This window comes from Sturnus vulgaris, chromosome 6 (assembly GCF_052056855.1).
Source record: "Sturnus vulgaris isolate bStuVul1 chromosome 6, bStuVul1.hap1, whole genome shotgun sequence".
NCBI classification, from domain to species: domain Eukaryota; kingdom Metazoa; phylum Chordata; class Aves; order Passeriformes; family Sturnidae; genus Sturnus; species Sturnus vulgaris.
Window position 1 is genome coordinate 13,963,814 of NC_142248.1, and position 23,140 is coordinate 13,986,953.

At 42.9% G+C, this 23,140-nt stretch overlaps 1 protein-coding gene across 1 annotated transcript in view; it reads left to right on the forward strand.

Annotated features, from left to right (window-relative positions):
* The window catches only part of LOC106849026 (deubiquitinase DESI2-like), a 53,172-nt gene that overhangs the window by 14,807 nt on the left and 15,225 nt on the right, over positions 1-23,140 (forward strand). Inside the window, exons 2-4 of the mRNA XM_014869381.2 lie at positions 18,936-19,008; positions 20,352-20,445; positions 21,445-21,586. Coding sequence (XP_014724867.1) covers positions 18,936-19,008; positions 20,352-20,445; positions 21,445-21,586 — 309 coding nt within the window. The remainder of the gene's footprint in view (positions 1-18,935; positions 19,009-20,351; positions 20,446-21,444; positions 21,587-23,140) is intronic.

Genomic DNA, 23,140 nt, shown 5'->3' on the forward strand with positions numbered 1-23,140 from the left:
ACAGCTGCTATTTCTGTCATTAGCATCCAGACTTCCTAGGAGAAAACTGCTGAAATCTGTGACAGCTGAAATCTGAGTCAGAGGAAGCTTTTTACTTCAGCATGTACAAAAGTAAGGGGAGAGTGAAGTAAGGGGGAGGGAAAGACAGAGCTCAATTTTCTATTCATTTAGTTCTGTCAGGAAAGCCCAGGCAACTCAAGATGATGGCATGTGAATTGCAAACAAGCAAGTTGCAGGGTGGTGGATGTTGTTCAAGGGATGGAAGACACAGAAAAAGTGGGTAAGAAAACAATGCAGCATGAGGGAGCTGTGTGCTGTGCTCTGTGACAGGATATGTTAGCTCTCCCTGAGCAGTTCTGTGTCCTTGCTGATGGTACTTGATAATTGAAAGCAAATGTATCTCCATGCTGTGTTGCTATTGAAGGGTCTGGAACAGGATACCCAAGAGATCTGCTTACCCTTTTCCACTCCAAGGCATGATTCTTTCTCAGTTTTCTCTAGTGTACTTGCCATTATTTCCCTAGAGAAGGAAAAGACTGTTATTCCCAATCTGCAGCTGAGGCACTGGCTTGCAGAGAGGCTGACTTGTGTGACGATAGGACATGAGGAATTGAATGAAGCTGTGTCAGGGCAAGTTCAGACTAGACATCAGGAAAAAGGTTTTCACTGAGAGGGTGATTGGCCACTGGAACAGGCTCCTCAGGGAAGTGGTCACAGCACCAGCCTCACATAGTTCAAGGAGCATCTGGACAACATTTTTAGTTATTGTAGTTTAGTTTTAGAGTCCTGGGAGAAGCAAGGAATTTGACTTAATGATCCTTATGGGCCCCCTCCAATTCGAGATATTCTATGACTCTAGGTAACTTGTCGTGCAGTCCCTTGGGCTTTGATGTGGAGTTAGGATTGTGAGACTGTTCTTACTCTTCTCCAGCCGTGGTTGCTGAAAATGGTCTGGTTTTTTTTAAGGACTCTGATAGATATTTCTTAGCAGAATGTTTTATTGAGGCTTCCCAGTTTACCTGTGCTCTCCTTTGATGGAGTTCAGATAGCTTCCAGCACTGAAGGGAACTGTGGGTCAGAAGCACTCTTCCAGCACTCAGTCTTTTCAAAATGAAAGTGCAGGCCCTCTGTTATCATGATTTCCTATTTAAAAGAAAACTCCTAGGATTTCATGTGCCTGTACTGTGATGCCAACAGGATCAGATGGTTCTTTCCAAACCAATTCATTTACAGAGCATCTCTGGCAATACAATTCAAGAGGCTTTCTGAAAAGGTGTCACTTAGTAAACAGGGGTAAATGAGTCTGAGCACGAAGAATTAATGTCCCTCTTTTTTCCTCATGACTCTGTATAAGCTTTGGACTGAGATACAATGAGGTAAAGGAGAAACAGCCAGTCCCAGTTCTGCCCAATGACTTGACAACAGGATTACATTCATGTTAATCCACCAAAATTTATCCTCTGCTTTAGAAATAAAAACAATTGCTCTAGACAAGCCTGGAATCCTTATGCTGGCCTGTTTACACAGGTTATAATTTAATTTGATGGCTAACAGATTTGAAAATATTCTTGTTTAACTTGGTACTTGACAAAATAAAACGGTACCTAGGATTTGGGGGCGATAAGAACACTGGGGTTACAGGAGGTGATGTGGTTAAACACTGCATGCACATATGTGCTCTGGGGACAGCTTGACAGACTGCAGGCTTTTGGAAAGAACTAGTCTAGCAAAGGAGCAGGGGGGGAGAAAGCATCTGCCAGTAAATAGATGGATAAAGATGTTCTGTGCTGCTTTTAAGGAGCACCAATCATGTTTATAACTTTGACAGGTGGCAGTGGGGCAGGAGGGGAGGAAGAGATTCAGAGAATTGTGTGGGTGGTGAAGAAATTAATCCTAATGAATTGGAAGAGCAAATCCACAGTGGGCAGAAAGCTTTGGATTTCTGCCCTGCTGGATATGAATAAATAGAAGAGAATCCCTTTTGCACGCAAGAGCTAATTGGGCAATTACAGCGTGATCTCAAAACCCGTGCTTAAATTGTATTCTGACTATCAAAGTGTGAGGCAGATTCTCTTCCACAGGTTCATAAGGCTTGCCCAGTCTTACAGAGAGGTGAAAGCTCATCTTTGAAACACCTCCCCTCCTTGTATTTCCAAGGTTTCCTTTTCATATTTTTATTCTTATTCACAGCAAAGAACACACAAACATAAGAATGGCCAGACTGTTTCAGACCAAGGATCTATCTAATCCAATTTTATTATACTTCCCTCACTGCCTGCTTGTGCCCACAACTGGGAGATGGAGCAGCACAAGCATATATGGTACTTCCTTCTAACACATTCACACAAATTTAGCTCTGGGGTTTCTCTGAGCTTGAACTCTGTTTCTTTACTAGGCCTCTGTGGCTCTTTCTCCCATTCAGTTTTCCGGAGCAAATGTAACTTTCTGTATCAACAGCCCTTGCTGGTAGCTTGCAGGTGTACTGCCTCCTGGTGAAAAGCTAATTCCTCTTCTGATTTCCTCACACTTCCTACTTCCACAAAAATAAGTGTGAGGTTCCAGCATGGGAATCTCACCAGTGTTATTTTGATGGAAGCAAGAAAACTGATGGATAGATTGAATTTATTTTTTCTGCAACAGTAGGTGTCAAGTTTGAAGTTTCCTCTTGCAGCTTTGCTATCACTTGGCCCTAAAGACAACTTGGCCCTAGAGACCAACAAGTCTCTTCTGACCTGTTGGAGGAAGGATTGAAGAAGTAAGTGTTACTGGAGACACTATTCTTCCATTTTATTAGGTCTGTCTAGAAGCTAAAAGTGAAAATGTTTTCATCTACTCTTGAAAGGAGAGGGTCCTGAGACAATTTGAATGAAGAATGATCAGTAAGAGTGCTGTCTGCAGTGCTCTCTGCTGGACACTCAGTTCTCCCACCCCTAATTTGTGTGTTCGTGATGTCTAAATCTTTATTATGACTGCACTCGAACTAAGATTTTAGTGCCAAGCAGTTCCACATGCCGAAGAAACAGTGCATCTGAATGCTTCCAAAATCTTGGCTATTCTTAAGGCTTTAAAACTCAAGACTGATTCCTATTTACTTCAACTCTCTTCCAAAGGCTCCCTTGTGACATGAATCATGTTATTCTCCATCCCATCTCTCTGCTGAACCTAGCTGGCATTGTTTCTCTCATGAGTGTTTTTCTTTAGCACTGGCACCAGCACAGCAATTCAGCACCAGGCTGGTCTTGCTCACATCCGTTCTGTAGTGCCATCTGATCCAACAGATGAAGAGTATGTGCCTTGCTAGGACTCAGTTGGAATGGAAAGCAAAGAAGGTATTTGCAAACAGGGGTGCACAAACCCCATGGTATTAGAGTTCAAGTGAGGTAGAAACCATGGTTATACAATTACACAGAATAGAAATTAGGTCCATGTCACCCTAGGTGGTCTTTTTGTACAAAGAGAGAGGAAAAAAGGTTCATTGCTGGCCAGTTTTTCTCTATCCAGCATTGTTTTCATGCTTGGTTACCTGGGCATTGCTGCTGCAGGGTAGCAAACCAAGCTGTGTGCTTACTCTCGTTGCTCACCATGTACAAATGCACTTTGGAGGATAAAGTAAGCTGAGTGGTTAAAAATTTGCATCTTCTGTAGTTTACTTGCTGAAGAAGGCTTTCTTCTGAGCAGGCTAATTATTGCCACAGAAAGCAAAGGCATTCCTAGGGATTCAGCAGCATGCTTGTGTAAGTCACCATGTTCTGGAAGAGGATGATTAGGAGAGAATTGCTCCTATGAGGAGTTTTGCTAAGGACCAATCTGCAGTGCTGCACCTTTGCTGCAATACCGGGCTTGTTTCTCTAGGCTTGATTACTAAAATAGCATATGTGAAAGGAGACTGATTGTTGGCTTTATACACAGCCTTGGGCATGTTTGCTTATTGCAGCTGGCCACTGGATGGGAAGCAGAGGGTTAAAGCACTGCTGGTCTCTAAGGCTTTGTTGTACACATACAGACTGTATTTATGTTTGCATATGTGGCTCATGAGCAAATATGTCCTGTTTGCTCGTGAAGTTTTCTCAATGCTCTTCTGTGGAAGGAGGTAATACTCTCCTGCTTACAATATGCTGGTGTTTGACCTGTCCTGCTGTTAATGATTCATTTGTGATACCAACTGTGAGCCTCAGACATGAACTGGGACTCCATCATATTTCAAAAAGACACTTGGTAGATAGGAGCCAGAGAAAGCGTTCTGGCTCCAAAGAGATTACAAGATACTTCTCATCTAGATCTGATAGGAAGCATGTGAAGAGAGATTGGTTTAGGAACTCCATCTGGTGACACTAACCCCTCCTGAGATCTCCCAGTCATGCAAGCAGTCCTTCGGTTGTGGTGCCCAGTTTTATATTATTTATTTTGGGAATTTTATCCCTTTGTGTTCTCTTCCAGTAAGAGAGACTAAACAAGATTATTGTGGTGTTAAAGGGAAGCACAGTAAAATGAATTACAAAAATTCTACTGAACTCATACTTCATAGAGCAAATGGGACTTTCACATAAGATGAAATATATCAGGCTGGGCTGCTGATCTTATTTGTTTGATGAATCTGTTTACCTCGTGCATGCATCCATCTAACTCAGGAGAAGGCAGATATATGGAGTGGGAACTGAATGGTCTCAGACCTATCCATTCATCACCTGCATGACTTTCATTGCTAGAGTGTCCAGATCACTTCCCTGCTATATAGGAATAGAAATCTTTATTTTCTCTTGGTTTACTGGAGAATTAACTTAATTTATGGCTTTATGACCATTTGTATTCCTTAGCTTGCATGAGTGAACTTACAGAAAAGCAAATCCAGGGAACTGAAATCCACATGTGCTGTACAATACCCTTAATCACTTAAGCAAGTCATGTCTGCGTTGAAGCTGAGACCAACTGAATGGAGTTTTGCCATTGCTCTGCACTATGGATATGGATCACTCTGGAAATAGGGTGATGACTTTTTTAGGTCTCTGGTTCTCTGAGAAGAATTTCTGGGTCACTATGGAATATGAGTTGTGTATAGTGCCCTATTAAGAGCATGTGCTCTTATTTTAGATAGTAATCAAAATGAGGATGTGCTTGGAGTGTCCTTCTTCACTTCCAGAAATGAGCTGCAATCTGATTTTGAGAAAGCTGACAATGGGCCACCTCCTAAGGCCAAATAAGGCTTTGTTTTTCTACAATAGCTATCTGAGCATCTAGAAGCTTCTTAGAAGGGCCAGTTTAGGGAGACAGCTTAATGTGAGAGCAGAGGTCTTTGATATTAGAGGATGTTGTGAGCTAGGTGAGGCCATCACCTCTTTCTCCTACACCAGCCAGGCCACAGTTCAGATTAGATGTCTGCTCTGCATGCAAGAGAAAGATCTGGCACATAACACCATTTGCACTCCATGTTACAGATATACAACCCTTTCTCTTTTCACTGAAGCAAATAGGAGCCAGAATGTAGTTGCAGTATCTAAAGGATTTCTATAGAAATAAATACTAGCGGGGGTGGTGAGGAGGAGACAGAGGGAGGAATATTCCCAGGGAAACTTGTTACATAAAGCAAATTCTCCCCTTTGGTCTTATTGAAGTATTTCCTTATCTTCCCTTTTTTTCCTTCAATTCCTGATCTTACTGGGTACATTTCAGATGTGGAGATAGTATAAGATGCAAGTCTGTGAAGGAAGCAGCTGTCTGAATCTCTTGGGCCATTTCAGGTCTGTTTCTAGATGTATGCAACATACAGCAGACTAGCACAGAAGATTTGCCTTAATACAAATGTAAAATTATGATTGTGCCCAGAAGAAAGGAAATATTTAGGGCAGCCTGAGTGCTAGTCCAACACACGCTGTGCTGTTTATGAGGTGGGGGTAAGGAGAAGAAAGAAAGGGCAATTTAGTGTTTTCCAAAGAAGCTTCAGTGTCAGGTTTGTGCCTCTCCCTGTGCAATGGTGTGTGTGTGTGTGTGACCCTTGGGAGATGCAAGCACAGAGGCTGTCTCTTTGATTGAAGGGACAAACTCCCACATTTTCATCTGAAGTGGTTTGCACACAAAGCTGTATCTTCATAGCACCAAATGCTGATGAGTCCTTGCCAGGCACTGCTCCTAACAGCCATCTCTGTCTTTCAGTGAGGGATGGCTACTAAATGCTTTTACAGCTGCACAGCCAGTGCTGCTCATTAAACAAAGACGGAGGGAATTTTGGGAAAAAAAATAACCAAAAAACAAACCTTCTGTAGCCCCCAGCCAAACCAAAGCAGAGCACATTATATCAGAGTTGTGAAGACACTCCCACAGCTTTTTAATTTGTTCCTATGCTGCACATATTAATCATTCTGTTGTATCTTTATATGGGGGGAGCAAAATATCCTTAAAACACTTGGTCAGCATCCAATAGGTAAATGCCAACAATAAGAAATGGTTAGTAATTTCCTAAGCTATTCATGTTTACTATATTTGGTCATTTTAAATAGTGCTACAGTCACTCAGCATAGAAGCCCTTGGGTCATGAGTTATAAACTATTTTCTCTCTGCTCTTCTCTGATTGGTGTTTCTGTATCAGTTTTGTGCCTTGTAGATGATAATTATTCCAACAAACCATTTTGGCATTGAGCTAGATTATACAGTTTCCCTTCTTGAGACCGTTTCCTTCTCAATGAAATGTTTCTTGCTTCACTGTTTTATTTTTTTTTCCTTCTTCAGATCAGCAGAAGTGGGTTTTGATGGAAGATGCATTTGAATCTCCAGGGCACAGCAGCATTTTATCATTGCTATATTCAGGTTCCTTGCTTTCTGTTTTATCCCTTAAATTCTAATCTGGAGATATCACTGCAATGCGATTCTTCAGTAGCTGTGCTGGAAGAGCAGAGAGTATACAATTATGGCAAAAATGCACACATATCCACTTACCTGTAAGAAGTGCATAGAGATGAGGCACTGTATGACATTGGCACTGTATTTGAAGAGTTTTATCTAAGACAGGACAAACACTGCAGGGTAAAAGGACAGGTTGCTAGCTGCAGGAATCTGTATTTCCCAGTATTTTTTCTAAGCTAAGCTGGTTAGGCATCCTGCCAGCCAGGCAAGGGCCCTGGAACCTCTCCAGGAAAAAATCTCAGCTCACATTGTAAAAGGGTTTCCCCCATCTATGCTGCAGAACAGATTCTCAGAAGCTTGGAGACAAATATTGATTTTCTTTTTTTTTTTTTTTTCAGTAGCAAACTAATGTTAGTGGCATGCAGTCAATTTCTCTCATGGACACTATGAGGTATTTTGGATATGTGCCACCAAAGGCAGCATGGAGTATAGATTCTTCGTGCTCACAGGCCCTGCCCTGCTCTTTTCTGATCTGCTGTTGGCCACAGGAGAGGCACTATTGGTTTTGGCAAGTGAATGGGAATGAGATGGAATGAGGATTTACATGTAATTCTGACTCTACACAGCCCTTGCACAGAGAAAATCTGGGGAATCTTACATTCTTTTTTTACTTTCCTATAAGGATCCAGATTCACCTGTGGGTAGATTTCACTCCTGGCTATGAGGTGCAAACGCTGCCATTAGGAGCCCCAGGGTGAGTCCTACTTTGTGGACTTGCAGCAGCAAACAGTATTTGAAAGGAGAGCTGGGATCTTCATCTCTTCTGGGAATTCTCTTTATCTGACTGTGGAGCTCCCACTGTAGTGGAATGGGAAGGTCTGCCATTCAGATTGCTGATAATGATGGTGTTAAACACTTCAGGGTAAACAGGAATTTGAAGAAGAATTTGGAGGATCACAGTTTTGAATATGAATGTAGTATTATGCTAATGAAAATTCAGTTTTGACCTGGTCTGCAGTAAATCTGTGGCATGTCTGTAGCAGAGCAGGAAATACCTCTCAAGTTCTTGTTTGGCATCCTAGCTATGGAACTAGCCTTCATCAGTTTGTCTGTGGATATTCAAATATGCTTTTACCTCCTGTTTGAACCCAAGTATTTTTTTCTTCTGGTTTTTTTTTGGAGGTAATAATTTTATTTCCTTTAATGTTTGTGTGCCTGTCATTTTAAATTTTGTTTTCTACTGAAAATGTTAGCTTTTGTCTAACAAATGTACTCCTGCCAGCCTACAGATTTCTTTGAAGTTTTTTCCTGTCTACCTTGGGTCTCTACACAACAGGTTGAAAACAATATGTTACTGTGCTCCACAGTAATGGGATGGAACAAAAAAACTATTTATTCTATTGCCTGTGGTGCTCACAGTCCTTTTGTGATATCATAAGCAGACTTATCCCTTTTTGATGGCTGTAGCTGCAATTGCTTTGTTGTTACCTCAGTCTTCTCCAAGTAGTTAGTTATGTAAAAACTTGGCAGAAGTCAGAAATTATTTTAACCAGTTTCTTATACTTTCTTGGTATAAAGAGAGTAAATGTCCCTGCCTTGTGCATCTAGGAGGCTGTTGCCCTTGGTGAAAGCATTAATAAATTGGATTGCAATGCAAATATGGGTATTGTTTCTACTTGGTAGTCATCTCTGGCAAAAGAAAGTTGTAAGTGGCCTGCGTGCAGCTGATCAAAATTTTCAAGGTCAAATGTGTCACAAGAGGGGCTTTATTAGTCCATTGCATCCCATTCCTTCAGGCTGGTCACAGCCTAGAAGTTTTGGAGATGATCCTTCCTTTCTCTGCTGTCAACTAGATATGGTTAGGAGAAAAGGCAGAATGATCTTGATAGATAATCAAGGCTTATGATATGAAATGAAGATTGAATATGTTTGTCTGGATCACTGATAGGTGTGAGCCACTGTCAGAGGATAAAAGAAAACAAAACACCATTCAGGAAAAAGAGTGAGCTCCCCAGTCTACAAGCCATGAAGCCTTGTTAGCAGGATGAGCAGACACTTTTGTCACAGGTATTCATTTTCTCCCTCAAGGGCTCTGAAGGCTTTGGCTATGAATTGGATCCTGAAGTACTTATGAATAGAAACAGCATGGTCAAGGGTGTTTCAAACTATACTGTAGCTTGAAAGAGATTAATGTTTTGGATGTTCTCATTAGGAAACCAAGAAGAGATCATAAGAAATCTGCCTCAGGTGGTCAGGCATGTTGGTGTGCTTGGGTTAACCAAAAAGTAGGTATTTGTGGTTACCCACATTCCAAAGGAGGGCAGGTCAATAAGGAAGAATCAGTGTCATGTTAGCATTTTGCTGTCATGGAAGAGAAATTCAGGAGCCTCAGCAGGATTTTTGGTAGAAAAGTCTTAGCTGCTGGTTTATTTGCTGGCATGAATCTCTCTTCTGCTGGGCAGTTTACATGTGCATGCATCACTTAGATGGAGAAACTATGGCTGGCCATTAGGGTGTTCATCTTGGATTTGAAAGACTGAAGTTTAAATTTCTGCTAGTAATTTGCCAAAGCAGAGATGAACTGTACTTTTCAGCACTTTGGGGATATGCTACAGCTGCTTGTCAATCAGCTGTTCAGTGGGGGACTGGGGGTGCAGGTTACCTGCAGCCCATTACTCTGAACAAAGCAGGTGCTTTGTCCTAGGCAGGACTGATGTGTCAACTGGAGTGTGTTTGCAAAGAATGAACCATCTGGATGGGGTTAGCCTCTTCTTTGGAGAGAAACACTGCTACAGGTCCACAGAAGACAGAAAAGGATCTTACCAACAAGAAAAAGATGATGTTAATGTTTCTTGGTCTGAGCAAGGCCACAGCATTACTCCACATCTGAAACATCATTTAACAGCCCTATTTCTTATTACAGTTCTCAGTGTCATCCTTTCTGCAAGATGAAGGACAGAGAGCCCCAAGGCCACATTGCTGACCATACCAGATATGTCAGGGTCAATCTAGTTCCAGAGCCAAAGCACGTGCACTGTGCTTTAGACAGCTCCTGTCCAAGCTGTTGAGTATTTATCTCCCTTGCATTTTTTTAAACTCATCTGAATCCTTTGATGGAAAGTCTACCTGCTGACAGTCTGGGCTGAGGGCTCACAATGCAGGTATAATGCAGGTGTGCAGCATCTGAAATACCACAGCAGAGAATGTTAACAGCCTCCCTGACATTAGCACAGCAAAACATTCCAGATCATTCAATACTCTGTCTTGCACAGGCACACTAAGACTTTCTCAATATCTGGCTTTGAGTCATACAAATGTTTTCTTGTTCTTTTTTTTGCTGCCAGGAAACTTCTAAGCGCTTAGTCAAAGTCTCTCTTCTTTTTAAACTGAGTATGTTGCTCCTACTTAAATCTTTTGTATCATTTTTAAAAAGTATTCTCCCATAATTCATGTCAACCTTTCAAATGTTTGCAGATTTGTCATTTGCAGTCATTGCTTTGCCAAGCTATTAGTGCTTCTAATTAATTCTTATATGTCAGTCTTGCCACTTCCCTGATGATTTTGCTGCTGTTCTTTTTCAATACCTCTCAATTTGTCATTGTGAATGCATCTAAGGCAAAGGTATTATCACTTCCTTAAGTTTCTAACACATGCGAGTTTCTCAGGCACATTCCATGAGTGAATGTATTTCAGTGTAATCCTGCAAATGGATGCCCTTTTTGTGTGAGGCAGGCTCTTAGCACTGGCACATGCTCCAGCAACTCCCCCTCTGTGACTTCTGTTTGGTGTCCCCAGTCCCACCCTGGCTCACTGAGCTGACTCCTTCAGGCACAGTCAGTAATGAAGTTTAGGGAAACAGGTGGAGGTTGGAAAAATGGCATTTTGCTTCCTGTATGCTGTAAACAGTCTGCTATAAATACCAGGTTGTGTACACAGACAACCAAGATGGGCCATCAGTGTCATGACTGGTGTGACAAACCCTTGGCCTGGTGGGCTGGCTTTGTGTGAACCTACAAACAGAAGAGACAGGGATGGTCATTCTGCAAGGACAGCAGCTTCAGATGTGCATGTCTTGAGGCCAAGGATATGCAGAAGTAAACTTGTAAACACCTCACAGGTGTAGCTGCAGGAAGGAAGCTCTGCTCAGGACAACACCTGCCACCAGTGTAACAGGGCAGAAAGTGTCAACAGTAATGGAAAAAGCAGAAGATTAAAGACTTTAAGTAATACCAGTATACTGAGGTAGAACTGTGCCTACCATTTATAGGATGAGGCTGTAAGTGGAAACGCTGGAGGTGTCCCATTGTCACTGCTAAATCTTGTTTGTGACTTTTAATTAAAAATATTCTGAAGTCACACAAGTTAACTTCTGAAATGCTTACTGTTTCCTTTCCACAGCATGATTAATATTTTCTTCTGTCCTTGTATTCTTCCAGTAAAATCGCATTGCGTCACAACATTGAAGCATAAGTAGATTTCCAATCTCTCTCAGCAGCAGCATCAGTTTTTAATCCACACACAGCATTTTAGAAGCCTCTGAATTAAGCTCTTTATGCTTCCTGATTGTAAAGATTTTATTGTTGGCTCATGCATCAGGCAATTCAGATGCATATTACAATAATGTCTGAAAACTACAGTAAACTCTGAAGAAATTCTTCCTGAGACAGCCTGTATTTAGCCCAGAGAGGAAGAGATCCTTTGCAGAGCTGAACTTGGCTGAAATAGAAGAGCTGCTGAGGCAGAGTTGGCTGCTGCAGTCCCATAGAGGCTTGGCCTCTCCTTCCTCTCAAGACTCCTCTCCTGGTATCTGTGGGTTTGCAGGAGGGAATACGTTTAGCAGTATCAGGTTGTTGTGTCCCAGGAAATTCCTGTTCTATTAGAGTGTATTAACCTGAAGGGTGGAGAAATATCTTTAGCAGAAGATCCTTTCATTCAAAATGCAGCAGAGCAGAGGCAGTTGCATGCCAAAGGATGCCTTGTCTTTTTCTTCTTTCTGTGGCTGCTCCTCAGATGTCTGTTCTTCAGCCAGCTCTCCTGTCCCAGTCATGAAGAGGGGTTCTTGAATGGGGTCCTCGTGTCACTCTGTATCCCTGCCTCATCGGAGCTACAGCAAGCTCTCTTGCTGCACTGAAGCTGCAGTATTTGAGAATGCTCTCTTGGAAGAAAACCTGTAGTTCCTGAGCTTTAATCACTTCTGCCAGTCAGGTTGTTTTCAAGCAGGCCAATGCCTACAGCCTGGGAACTGTTTCTTTTGATACTTGAAAGTTGTTGCCTACTGGAACTGGAGGCTGTGTCTGTTTGTAAACACAGACCTCCTTACTGCAGCATTTGTTTCTTTAACACTGTCTGGAATTGTAGTTGAAAGTTAACACACCTGACTGAAGCAGCTGCTTTTGGCTGATTGGATTTGGAGCGACCTGTTGTGCTTTCACACCCGTGTCCATGATGTGTAGATTGGTAGCTTTTTGCCAACATTGAAGAGGACCTGACATAGGAAATGATCCTCCAGCTGGGAATAACCATGTTCTATGTGTGCTGGAGTGACGACCCACTCAGGCAGCTTTTCCCAGGTATGAAGTACCAAAGAGAGGTCTGTGTCATCACTCCTCAATGTTCTGTTAAGCTTTATTTAGTTGCTGTTCTGCCCACATGTATTTAAACCCTTTCTCACTTAATCTGTATTCACAGTATGATTAGGAAATAGCATTTTAGAATTGATGAGTATCTGAGTTTTGGACCCTGGAGAATGGAGTGTAAGAGACATGGGTCACACTGAAATGAGCTTGGGTCTCACCCAATTGCAAAACAAAACTTGCTGATAGTAGCCATGCTTTATAATTTGATGTTATCCCACACGATAGTGAGCTTTTATCACTAGAGCTCCAGGGCAGAAGGGGTGAACAGCAGAAGGACTGGGACATATTGCAGGACTGTGTGCATGCCTGGGGCCGTGGAACAGAAGTGAGCACTGCTGCAAGACGACTGAAGAGCCCTGGATCTGCAGGAAGCCTCCTGTCCTGCATATCTGTAGTAGAAGTAGATCTTCCGTCACCCCTGCAAGCATTACTAGAGGAATAATTTTATGAGCCCTTTCTTTCCACCTCTGTGGGCCCAAGATTCTAGATCTTGATTTAGATCATGTACAAACAAACTCTTCTGAAGCTGCTGGCTGTATGCTGTAAACAGCTGGGATTTTACTTGCTGGTTTTCTGAAATTCTGTTCTCTAGCTTTCCCCTCCAGTTTTATCTTTTGTGCTCTCAAATTTCTGGATCAATGCATCTCAGGACATAATGCTGAGGTATTACTTTGATGTTCCCTAGCTGGTTTCCTGCATCAATCTGATGTTGCCTTTAAAAGACTGCCTTTTGTGTTGAGATTTAACATTGCAGAGCATTCTCTTGGTGTTTGAGATATGACTGAGCAGTATATTTGTTAGTGCACACAGTCCTTTGCATGTCTTCATGAGGCTGCTTAGGTAACTTGACTGCAGAGGCAAGCACTGCCCTGGGTGTCCTCCACTTGGATTTGTTGAGCTAAGGGTCTCTTCAGCCAGATCCCCCATCCTTTAGGGGAGGAGACATCCCTGTAAAGAGCCAAGTACAGTGAGTGACTTGGCCCTCAAGAAGGAAAGGATTAAAATCAAGCTCAGGTGGTAGGGCTGACAATGTCTTATGGGACCTGTGTTGACATGCTCTTTGCTCCCTAGCAATGTCTAAATATCATTCTTTACTGGTTTTTTCCTTTCTCCTAGAAGCAAAGCTCTACCAATGGACTCACAGGGAAAAGGAAGTAATCCTTCTGAATGACGTGCAGATGGTGCTTTGAGAAGAGACAGGGACAAGTTAGTCACTGTTTCATCATCTGCACCCATCCCTGGTAAAGGTGTCTCAGTCACAGTAGTGTGTGGTCATACCTGGACATCAAAGCACCAGATGAGGTCAGAGCCAAGCTCTGTCTAGCCTGGTATCCTGGCTCAGACATTGCTTGTGTGTGATACCTGGTGAAGAGTAGAGCCCTCAGCAAGGATCTATGACAATGGGTACTCTGAGTTTGCAGCTATTTATTGAAAGAAGATCTAATTAACAACTGGTGGATTTCTTTTCTATATGTTCATACAGATCATAAGGAAGGAAGGCTTAGCATCTGTTCAGTAGTGGATGGATCTGGTGGAGTCGAATATCCAGTCAGTATTGGGGTGATAAATGGAATATTGCTTAGTGTGTTGGCTGCTCAGAGAAAGTATCAAGTGCTCAGAATATCTGAGATACTCATAGAAGAGGTGTTGTCCCCAGCATCTGGGGGAGCTGTTTAGTTAAACTGCTCAGCACACTGATGCAGGAAAGATTTTGGTGACACACCATGGAAAGTAATGAAGTAGGTCTGAAGTAGGGAAGAGAGAGTTAGTGACAGAAATTTCATTGTTATAGTACAATATTAGTTGATGGTGGTAGTCAGTGGTTACATGGATGGGCCTCTTCTATCTAGAAACTCATGTTTCTGGCACGAGTTCCTGGGAACTCCCAGGATAATATAAACTGCTAGTATCACATCTGCTTCTCCATTCTAGACCTAAAAGATGCATATCAATATAATGAAACTTTTAATTTCTTTCTTTTCTGGAAAGTTAGGGCATAGTTCACTGTTCTGGTAAGAGTTTTACTTCACTCAGATTCACCTCTGTGTGATGGATAAATGAAGTGAATAACACATGAACTGACTCAGAGTACCTCCCAGAATCTAAACTATTTCACTAGTTATTCTGATCTCTGAACCAAACCAATAGAAAATCAGGGAAAACCTGAATAAAAACTGAAAATTTTCAAATACTACTTCATCAGGGGCCTTCATTAAAAGCTATTAACCGATACTCTACAAACTAAATGCAGAGGTTCCTTTCTGGGTTTGAATTGTGAGTTCTGGGCTATCTGCTGCTGTTATGAAGTGATAATAGGCTGGTTAGCCTTCTTCCCTGCCTCTGTTATCATCTGAGCTATTCTCCATCTCTGTTGAAGGTGGAAATGAGACAGAATGCTCCAAGTCCCTCTCTGCATGGTTTAGGGCACAATTTTCCAGGCAGTATGTAATGCAAGCATGAATCACAACTCCCTGTAAGATACTGCTGTATTCAGTTGCCTGGCTCTTTTCATCTGCCTGAACAGGCTGCAGATTTTTGGTTTTAATCTAAGCAATAACCAGTTTACTCCAGAGATGAGTATTTGTTGACTGTTGCTGCTGTTTTTATGCTCAGAATTGCAAACCCCTTAAAAAACAAGGCCAGCTCGTGCATGTGTGTACAAACCCGGTTTCAAATCAGGCTTGGATTCTCTTTTCCAGCTCAGCAAGTGACTGACATGTTCACTTTAGCAGAGCTTCCTCCCGAGACAAGCCGGGGGCTGTGCCAAAGTGCTGTGAGGCATTCACTGTGAGTTCAGTCACACACTGGAGGCAGATTCCACAGCACCCTGGAGACACAGGTGAGATGAGGACAGTACAGCCATGATTCAAAGCCCTGCACTTTGGTTTTGCCAGTAGATCATATCAGTATTGTATCAATACAACCAAGATGCAAGTCAGACCCTGCTTCAATAACACCCTTGTGTGATTGAAATTATTTGAAAGTAGGTACTATACTAAACCAGGATAGCTTCTGTTCAGTCCAAATTCAGGTCTGGCTGAGGTTGTTGTGCTTCAATCCATAATAGCTCATTTAAAGGAATTAATGCTGAAAAATACATCATTTAAATACAGAAATGTCCGTGTGATAGTCATAATCTTGCAACATCTGGCATCAGTCAGAGAAACACTTCTGCTCCTCTCTTCTTTATATCCGGAGGAGCCTTCTTATCACTTGTGCTTTCAGAGCTGACCTGAAGCCTGTCTCTGCTCCTGCAGCTGGGCAGGATGGATTGCAGGGGCTGAAATTCTGTGCTGTGAACAAGAGTGCTTGGGGGTGGACAGGGCAGGCTTGTGAGTCGAGACTGCTCTGCATGTATGAGGTGGTCAAGCCTCAGAACATTATTCTAACAAGTAGTCAGTCAAGGAGAGGGTCTTTTTCTTGCTTGTTTGCTTATTTGTTGTTTGGATCCAACACAACCTTTAATATGGAAGAAGAAAAAGCTATAGCTGCAAGTGGCTTTTGGTGTAACTTCCTTATTTGAAATACAAAGAGTGATGCAGATGAGGCTCTGCAGATAGCCCTGATTTTGATAACTGGCAAGAGTATTTCTAATTCAAAAAGTCTCCCTTCTCTTCCTATCAGTTACTTCTCTAAGCAAAGCAGCTGGCGTGACCTGGGCATGTTTCGGTTGTATGCAATAGCTCAGCCTGAGGGAAGAAGACAACCTACTTACCATATCATCTGGGAGTTGTTTCAGTAGGATTTGAGAAACCAGTGCTTCTCTGAAGCTCACTGAGACTACCTGAGACTATCTGAGGAGTTAACCCATGAGTGCCCCTTCAGTCAGTTTGCAGACAACAAAAAGCTGGACAGGAATGTTGATCTGCTTGAGGGCAGGAAGGCTCTGCAGAGGGGTCTGGACAGGCTGGATCAATGGGCTATGGCAAATCATATGAGTGGAGTAAGGTAAAATGCCAGGTCCTGCACTTGGGTCACAACAGCCCCAGGCAGTGCTTTAGGCTGGGGGACGAGTGACTGGAAAGCTGCCTGGCAGGAAAGGACCTGGGGGTGCTGGCCTACAGCAGCTGAACATGAGCCAGCTGTGCCCAGGTGGCCAAGAAGGCCAATGGCATCCTGGCCTGGATCAGCAATAGCGTGGCCAGGAGGAGCAGGGCAGTGATTGTCCCCCTGTGCTCTGCACTGGTGAAGCCCTTCAAACCTTGTATCCAGTTTTGGACCCCTCACTACAAGCAAGGCATTGAGATGTTGGAGCAGATCCAGAGAAAGGCAACAGAGCTGGTGAAGGGCCTCAAGCACAAGTCTGAGGAGCTGGGAGTGTTTAGCCTGGAGAAAATGAGGCTCAGGGGAGACCTGATTGCTCTTTACAACCATGTGACAGGAGGCTGTAGTGAGGTAAGGGTTGGTCTCTGCTCTCAGGCAACAAGTGACAGGATGGAAATTAGCTCAAGTTGTGTAAAGGGAGGTTCAGAATAGATATTAGGAAAAATATCCTCACAGAAAAGGTTGTCAAGCGTTGGAACAGAGTGTACAACAAAGTGGTGGAGTCACCATCCTTGGAAGTATTTAAAAAATGAGGGGATATGGCATTGAGAACATGGTTTAGTGGTGAACATGGTGGTGGTGCTAGGTTGATGGCTGGTTTTGATGATCTTAGTGGTATTTTCTAACCTTAAAGATTCTATGATTCTACCAGGTGTGGGAGATTCAGGAACTGAACTGAGGGTTTTGTGTCCAGGGGAGACAGGCTTTTGTCCCATGGTGCCATGTGTGGCCTCTACCTCTGTCTTCTTTCCCAGCAGCAGAGTAGGGATATTCCTGCTGCAGAGAACTGTGTGGAATGGCAGCAGAAGGCATGGGTACCTAAATACCAGACATGGTGTTCAACCCAGGGTTCACTGCTCATGTGCATGTCCATGGCTGAGAGCCACCTGACCCTAAAAACAAGAGTTTGCATAATTCAAGTGAAGTAAATGGAGGTTACACAAGGTCAGCAGAGGTCCAGCTGGAGTCAGGCAGTTTGCTGCCCTTCTGCAACAATACATCATTTGTGATTAAAAAAAACTCACAAAGAACAAGAAGCATTACAGCCATTTCTGGAGGAAAATGGAACTGCTGTACAGCTAGAGGCAAGCATTTTTGGGGACATGGTTTAAGATATCAAGATTAGCCATACATTAAGTCAGGCTTGGGACTGTGGCTTTCATATCAAAGCTACTGTGTTTTTTCACAGTAGTAGTGGCTTTGCAGAAAACATGTTCAGGTGATTTACAGAGCTACTGCAGTCATCATAAATACATAAGCAAGCAGTGCAAGCACAATCATTGGAGTATGCCAGACCTCTGGTTGCCTGACAGCAGAGGGGCTCTTACTCATACCATGGCAGCTCAATGACACCAGACACAGGGGAGGTGCAGCTTATTCTGGTCCCACAAGAAGCTGCTACCAGACCCAGTAGAGAATATTAGTTTAAAGATCCTGTCATGTCCTTGTACAAGAACAAGAGAACAACACTCATTTTCTTCGCAGTGGTAGATTGAAACCAGAATTTAGTTGCTCTGAGTTACTAGAAGACATATTTTCATTGCACAGCAGCTGTAAGTGAACTGTAAATATACCAGGCATGGGCAGTTCCCTCAGTGCCTGAAAACATCATTTCTGTAGCAGTGCAGCTCTGCAGCTGACCTAATAAACACTGATGCAGAGCAGGGCTAATTATGTCCAATGCAGCACTGCCCTGGCATGGCTGTACAGCTCCTCGCTCTGGAATTAGCTTAGCTAGGCCTTGTTTGGGTGTCTGCACTGTCCTTCACGGTGTGCTGGAAACAGGCACAGTGCTTGCCAGAGGAGCATCACACACATGCACTGGACTGCAGTGCTTCTCTGCTCTAAATGTGATGGGGAATGCTGGGCTCCAGAGCAATGGAGTCACTTAACAGCTCCTCTGGAAAATTTGTCTGACCTATTGGGGCAACAAACATCTATCTCTATGATTTCTTTCCCTAAAAACTAATAATAAGTAGGGGTGCTGGGAGGTGATATTACAAGGTGTGTGTAAAATAATTGGGGATTCTCTTACTGACGATTTTGAAGATCAAATAAGGCAAGTGAATTGATAAAACTGACTCAGTGTCAGGTGTTAGGTGAGAAGATAGATAAATAATCACAGATTCTCTAGCAGCTGGGTTTATGCAAGTTCAGGTCCTGTTGTATCTTAATACAGGTTAGTACCTTAGGTAGAAAGAGTTAGATGAGCATTTTTTGGAGAGCTAATCCAGTCCATCTGAATAAACACAGTATCCACTTCTGTTGGTCTGTAAAAGTCTCAATTTGTTTGTCTCAAGACAATTTCAAAATCACTCTTCTCCTTAAGAGGAGATGGGGAGATGAGGGACATACCCTAGACCAAGCTCATGTGTTTCTTTTCCACTAATGCTTCCCAATGTGGCTTTTCTCTTACTGTAGTACTGGATAAATGAATACACCTCCACCTTGGGGATCGGTGTCTTCCACTCCGGCATCGAGATCTACGGCAGAGGTATGAAGTATTTCCCTTTTACTACCTGCAGAACATGGGGACGACTGTATGGCCAGATATGGCCTTCTCCAGATATGGAAAAGCACCCCGAACTTACAGCTTTTGGCAAGGAATGTTTTGAGGAATAAAAACTGAAAAACTCAGCCAATTCTCTTTTCAGAGCCCATTGTGAAGTCTAGGAGGAGCTCATGCAGTTCTGTTGTAAAGCATGCAGTCCTTCTTATTCAGCCTGTAACTGCAGCCTGTGTAGCTTGTGCAAGTGTGGAGCAGGATGGCAGATAGGAGGAGCAATGCTAGAAAGCCATTCTGTAGTGAAGGAGGGGGATAGAGAATGGGAGAAATGAGGGAGGGGGAACAGAGGTCGATCAGGAGCTGTCTTAAGGCCTGCAGATGTGTTTGTGCTAATTCTGTCAGGAAAAATCTTCTTTTCAGTAATTCTTTATAAAAGTGTATGGTCTAGAGATCTTGGAATCTGGGTTTCTAGGTATTGGAAACTGTTGATTTGAAACACTAGAGTTACAAAGAAAGGAAAATGTCATGTAAGACTTACAAATTGTCTGGATAGGGCACTAGCTGATTAGAGCTCATTTCAAAAGTCAAGGGATCTGGAAAACATCTGTAGTGTGGGGAAGGGTGAACTAGCATCACAGACTTTGTTTCCTTTTTCAGCATTAAATGGGAATGTTTGGCTACCCACTCATGATACTTTTAAGCAGTGCCATGCAGTAGCCAGAACTCCTGTTGGTGCTATTCCCACCTTGAGCACAGAGGAGTTCACAGGCCCTGTGTGATGGCCTGTGTGACACCATGAGGATCACAGGCTGTGTTTCACAGGCCAAGCAAGGTGGTGGCCTGTATGACATGGAGGGACCCCCTGGCCTGACCTGCATGCTGAGGCAGCAGGGTACAATCAGCCTGGCTTTCTGCAAAGATTTCCCACTCTCTGCCTGTAAATCCCTCTGGAAGACTGGATTTCTCCCTGTTCTAGAAACTGCTTCTTCCAGCTCAGTGGCACCACTGGCAGCCTCTCACAGTTTATCCAGATGCCTTCAATGCAGAACTTTCCACTGAGAGAAAGTCACCTGGATGGAGACAGAGACATTCTTGGAGAGTTTTCCTGGTGCTGTGGGAAAGCAGTAGTGCTAGCATGTAGGGAGGCTGTGAGGGCATCCTCAGTCCAAAAGGTAACCAGGCAGTGAAAACAGCTTTCAGTCTGGCTGAAACAGATTTTGGCAATAGCCCAGGCCCTGGTGCTGATGTTGAGCCATGCAGACAGCTGCCATAGACCTTTTCCTGACATGGCGTTCATTCAATTACTCACAGTCTGTTTCTTTCCTTGTCAGAGTTTGCCTATGGAGGGCATCCCTACCCTTTCAGTGGGATTTTCGAGATCACACCTGGCAGTGCGGTAGAACTTGGCGAGACCTTTAAATTCAAGTAAGGGCCCTTTTCTACATCTTCCCCTCTGCCCCTGGTAGCTACCAGTGTAGGGGGAGCAGGCAAGTCCTGTCCTCTGGGTCCTCCTGTCACTCTCCTCATAAGTGCCTTCACTGCCATCCTTTACATGACCCTGATTCAAAGGCAGCCCTGCAGGGATTTTGGAGGTGGATAAAAGAGTGTGTACAGCAAACAGGGAACAGTGATGAACTGTGTTTGTCAGGGATTAAAAGCAAGCTTACAAATTAGTGCAGTTCTCTTTTCTCATTTTATTCATCTTCTGTGCTCCCAGTTTTGCCTGTTACACAGAGCAAATGCATAAGGAGAAAAAATAAGACTTCTCCTTTTATGAGTACCACCTATCTGTGGATACCACACAGAGTACCCGAAGTCACTCATTGCATGTTTATTGCTGCTCTGTTACAAGGGACAGATGGACTGCTAGAGGAGTCTAAGAGGATGCTGCATTCTTGTGCTGTTCAAGGTGTTCAGACTGTGGGACTGTGGGTCAAGGAAATGTCCGTGGCAGGGGGGCTTGACCTTGCCAGACTGCCAGTTTATGTTGAGGGCCATTTTAGAGCAAGTGCTACTGAGTGAATATTGGGAGAAGAAATAGGTTTCTGCATCAAGTTTTCAGTCTGCTCCTTCCTGGCCCAGGGGACCCTCTCAATTGTGAAAAAAACATCTCCTCTCTTATAATAGAAATTTCTCTTCTGGGATGATGGGCAGAGTAGGAGCAGATGCTGAGACTTCCCTGGTGGTGAGCAAGAAGATCTCAGGGCTGTTGCCTGTGTGATAACTTGCTTTGTGGAAAAGCTGTGGATATTACTGTGCCATTCTCTTAGTAAGAATCTCTGATGGCCTCACATATGCATATCCATTACATTTCAAGGCTGTCCTTCTTGCCAATATCTGATTATTTCCTTCTCCCTTGGTATGTATCACACTCTTCACTGTGTCTTTCTGTTTTTTCCTGTTGTATGTTTTGTTTTTAACTAGAGAATCCATTGCCTTGGGCACTACAGACTTCACAGAAGAGGACGTGGATAAGATTATGGAAGAGCTGGGCAAGGAATACAAAGGAAACGCGTACCACTTGATGCACAAGAACTGTAATCACTTTTCTTCTGCTCTGGCTGAGGTGGGCACAAACAGGGTTTAGTTATTCACTTTTTACTGCTTCAGATCTGTAGTATTGTTCACAAAAAGGGACCTAGGGTCAGCACACCCTGCCAAGTCAGAGCCCATAGCCAAATATTCTGTCTGCCCTTAATATTTTTGGAAGCCCTTTGCTGTTGAAAGGGAGGGGATCAGGAGGTAGAGATGTGGCAGGTTTATCACATGTTTGGTCTAAGCTGTGTGGGAAAACAGGAGTGCTTGTAATTTAGTTCACTGAACAGGCACTGAGCAGGAATTGAAAGGACAGACCTGGTTAGCATGCAAATTTGCATCATTTTTATAACAAACATAAATAACAGTGTGCAAAGGCATAAAAATGGTTTGTCAGTGTTCTGGAAACAAAAAATTGCAGTATTTAGAGAGTGGCCATTCTTTTTCTTTATTTAATCTGCACCAGCCAAACCTATTTAAAAAAAGAATTGATTTTCTCATAGACATCTTTGGTGCTTATTCACTTCCATGTTCTCAATACCACTGTGAGTTTTGAGAAATTATATAACAGAGCTGTTATTACTATTCAGAGACAACTGAAGCACAGAGAAACACAAATCTTATTCCATTTATCTGCTCATTTGGGGTATCTGATTTTGATTCCCGAAGATGTGATTATTCTGGGCAGAAGTTGCCTTCTCCCTCAACTCCCAGATGAGCTAAAGTGTGCTTCAATTAAGGTGTGAATATCCAGCATCTATGTGAATCTGATTTCCAGATCATAACCCAGTGTCAGGAAAAGATGCAAAAAGCACAAAATGGAAATGGCCTTCCATAAAAACTCTTCCTGTGCTTTCCATACTTGCTTTATGGCAAACTCAAGGAGAGAATATCATTTGTCATACTAGAGCAGGACTGCAGTAACAGTGAAACTTTAATTTCTCCTTATGGGATCCCCATCCTAATTGATTACACATCTCTTTCCTTTCTTCATCATATGGGGCAACAGTCCTATGCCAATAATCTCTTTTGCCACAAGCGTTCCTTCATCCCCAAACAAGCCCATCACGAGTCCAAGGTGAGATGTGTGGAAAAGGCACTGTAGGATTTTGTAAGAAAATACTGAGTGAATCTGAGAACCAGCAACTGACTTGCAAGGGACATACTTGGCTCTTAGGAACACCAATTCTCTATTGGTTCCATCCTTATTAATTATATATAGAGTCCTTTCTGTAAATGTTAGCAAATTAAAACAAACAGTAAGGAATTGAATTGGTACAAACAGAATGAAGTTCCAAGTAGTACAGTGAGTAAATCCACACTACTAATTTGGAATGAAACATCAAATTACTAAAACAAAAAATAGGAACTTTAAAAATTATGAAGGAAATTCAGGAGAAAGCTGTGGGATTATTGGGAAAAGACAAAATCCTTTACCTGCAGCAGTGAAATAAAGTCACTGCTTACTGTGTACTTTGAAAGGTAAAATATCTGTCTTGTCTCTAAGATATAAGCTCAAAGCCATCCTTCCTTGAGTCTACTGCTACACATCAGTGTATTCCTCACTGCCCCTTCCTTGTCCAGC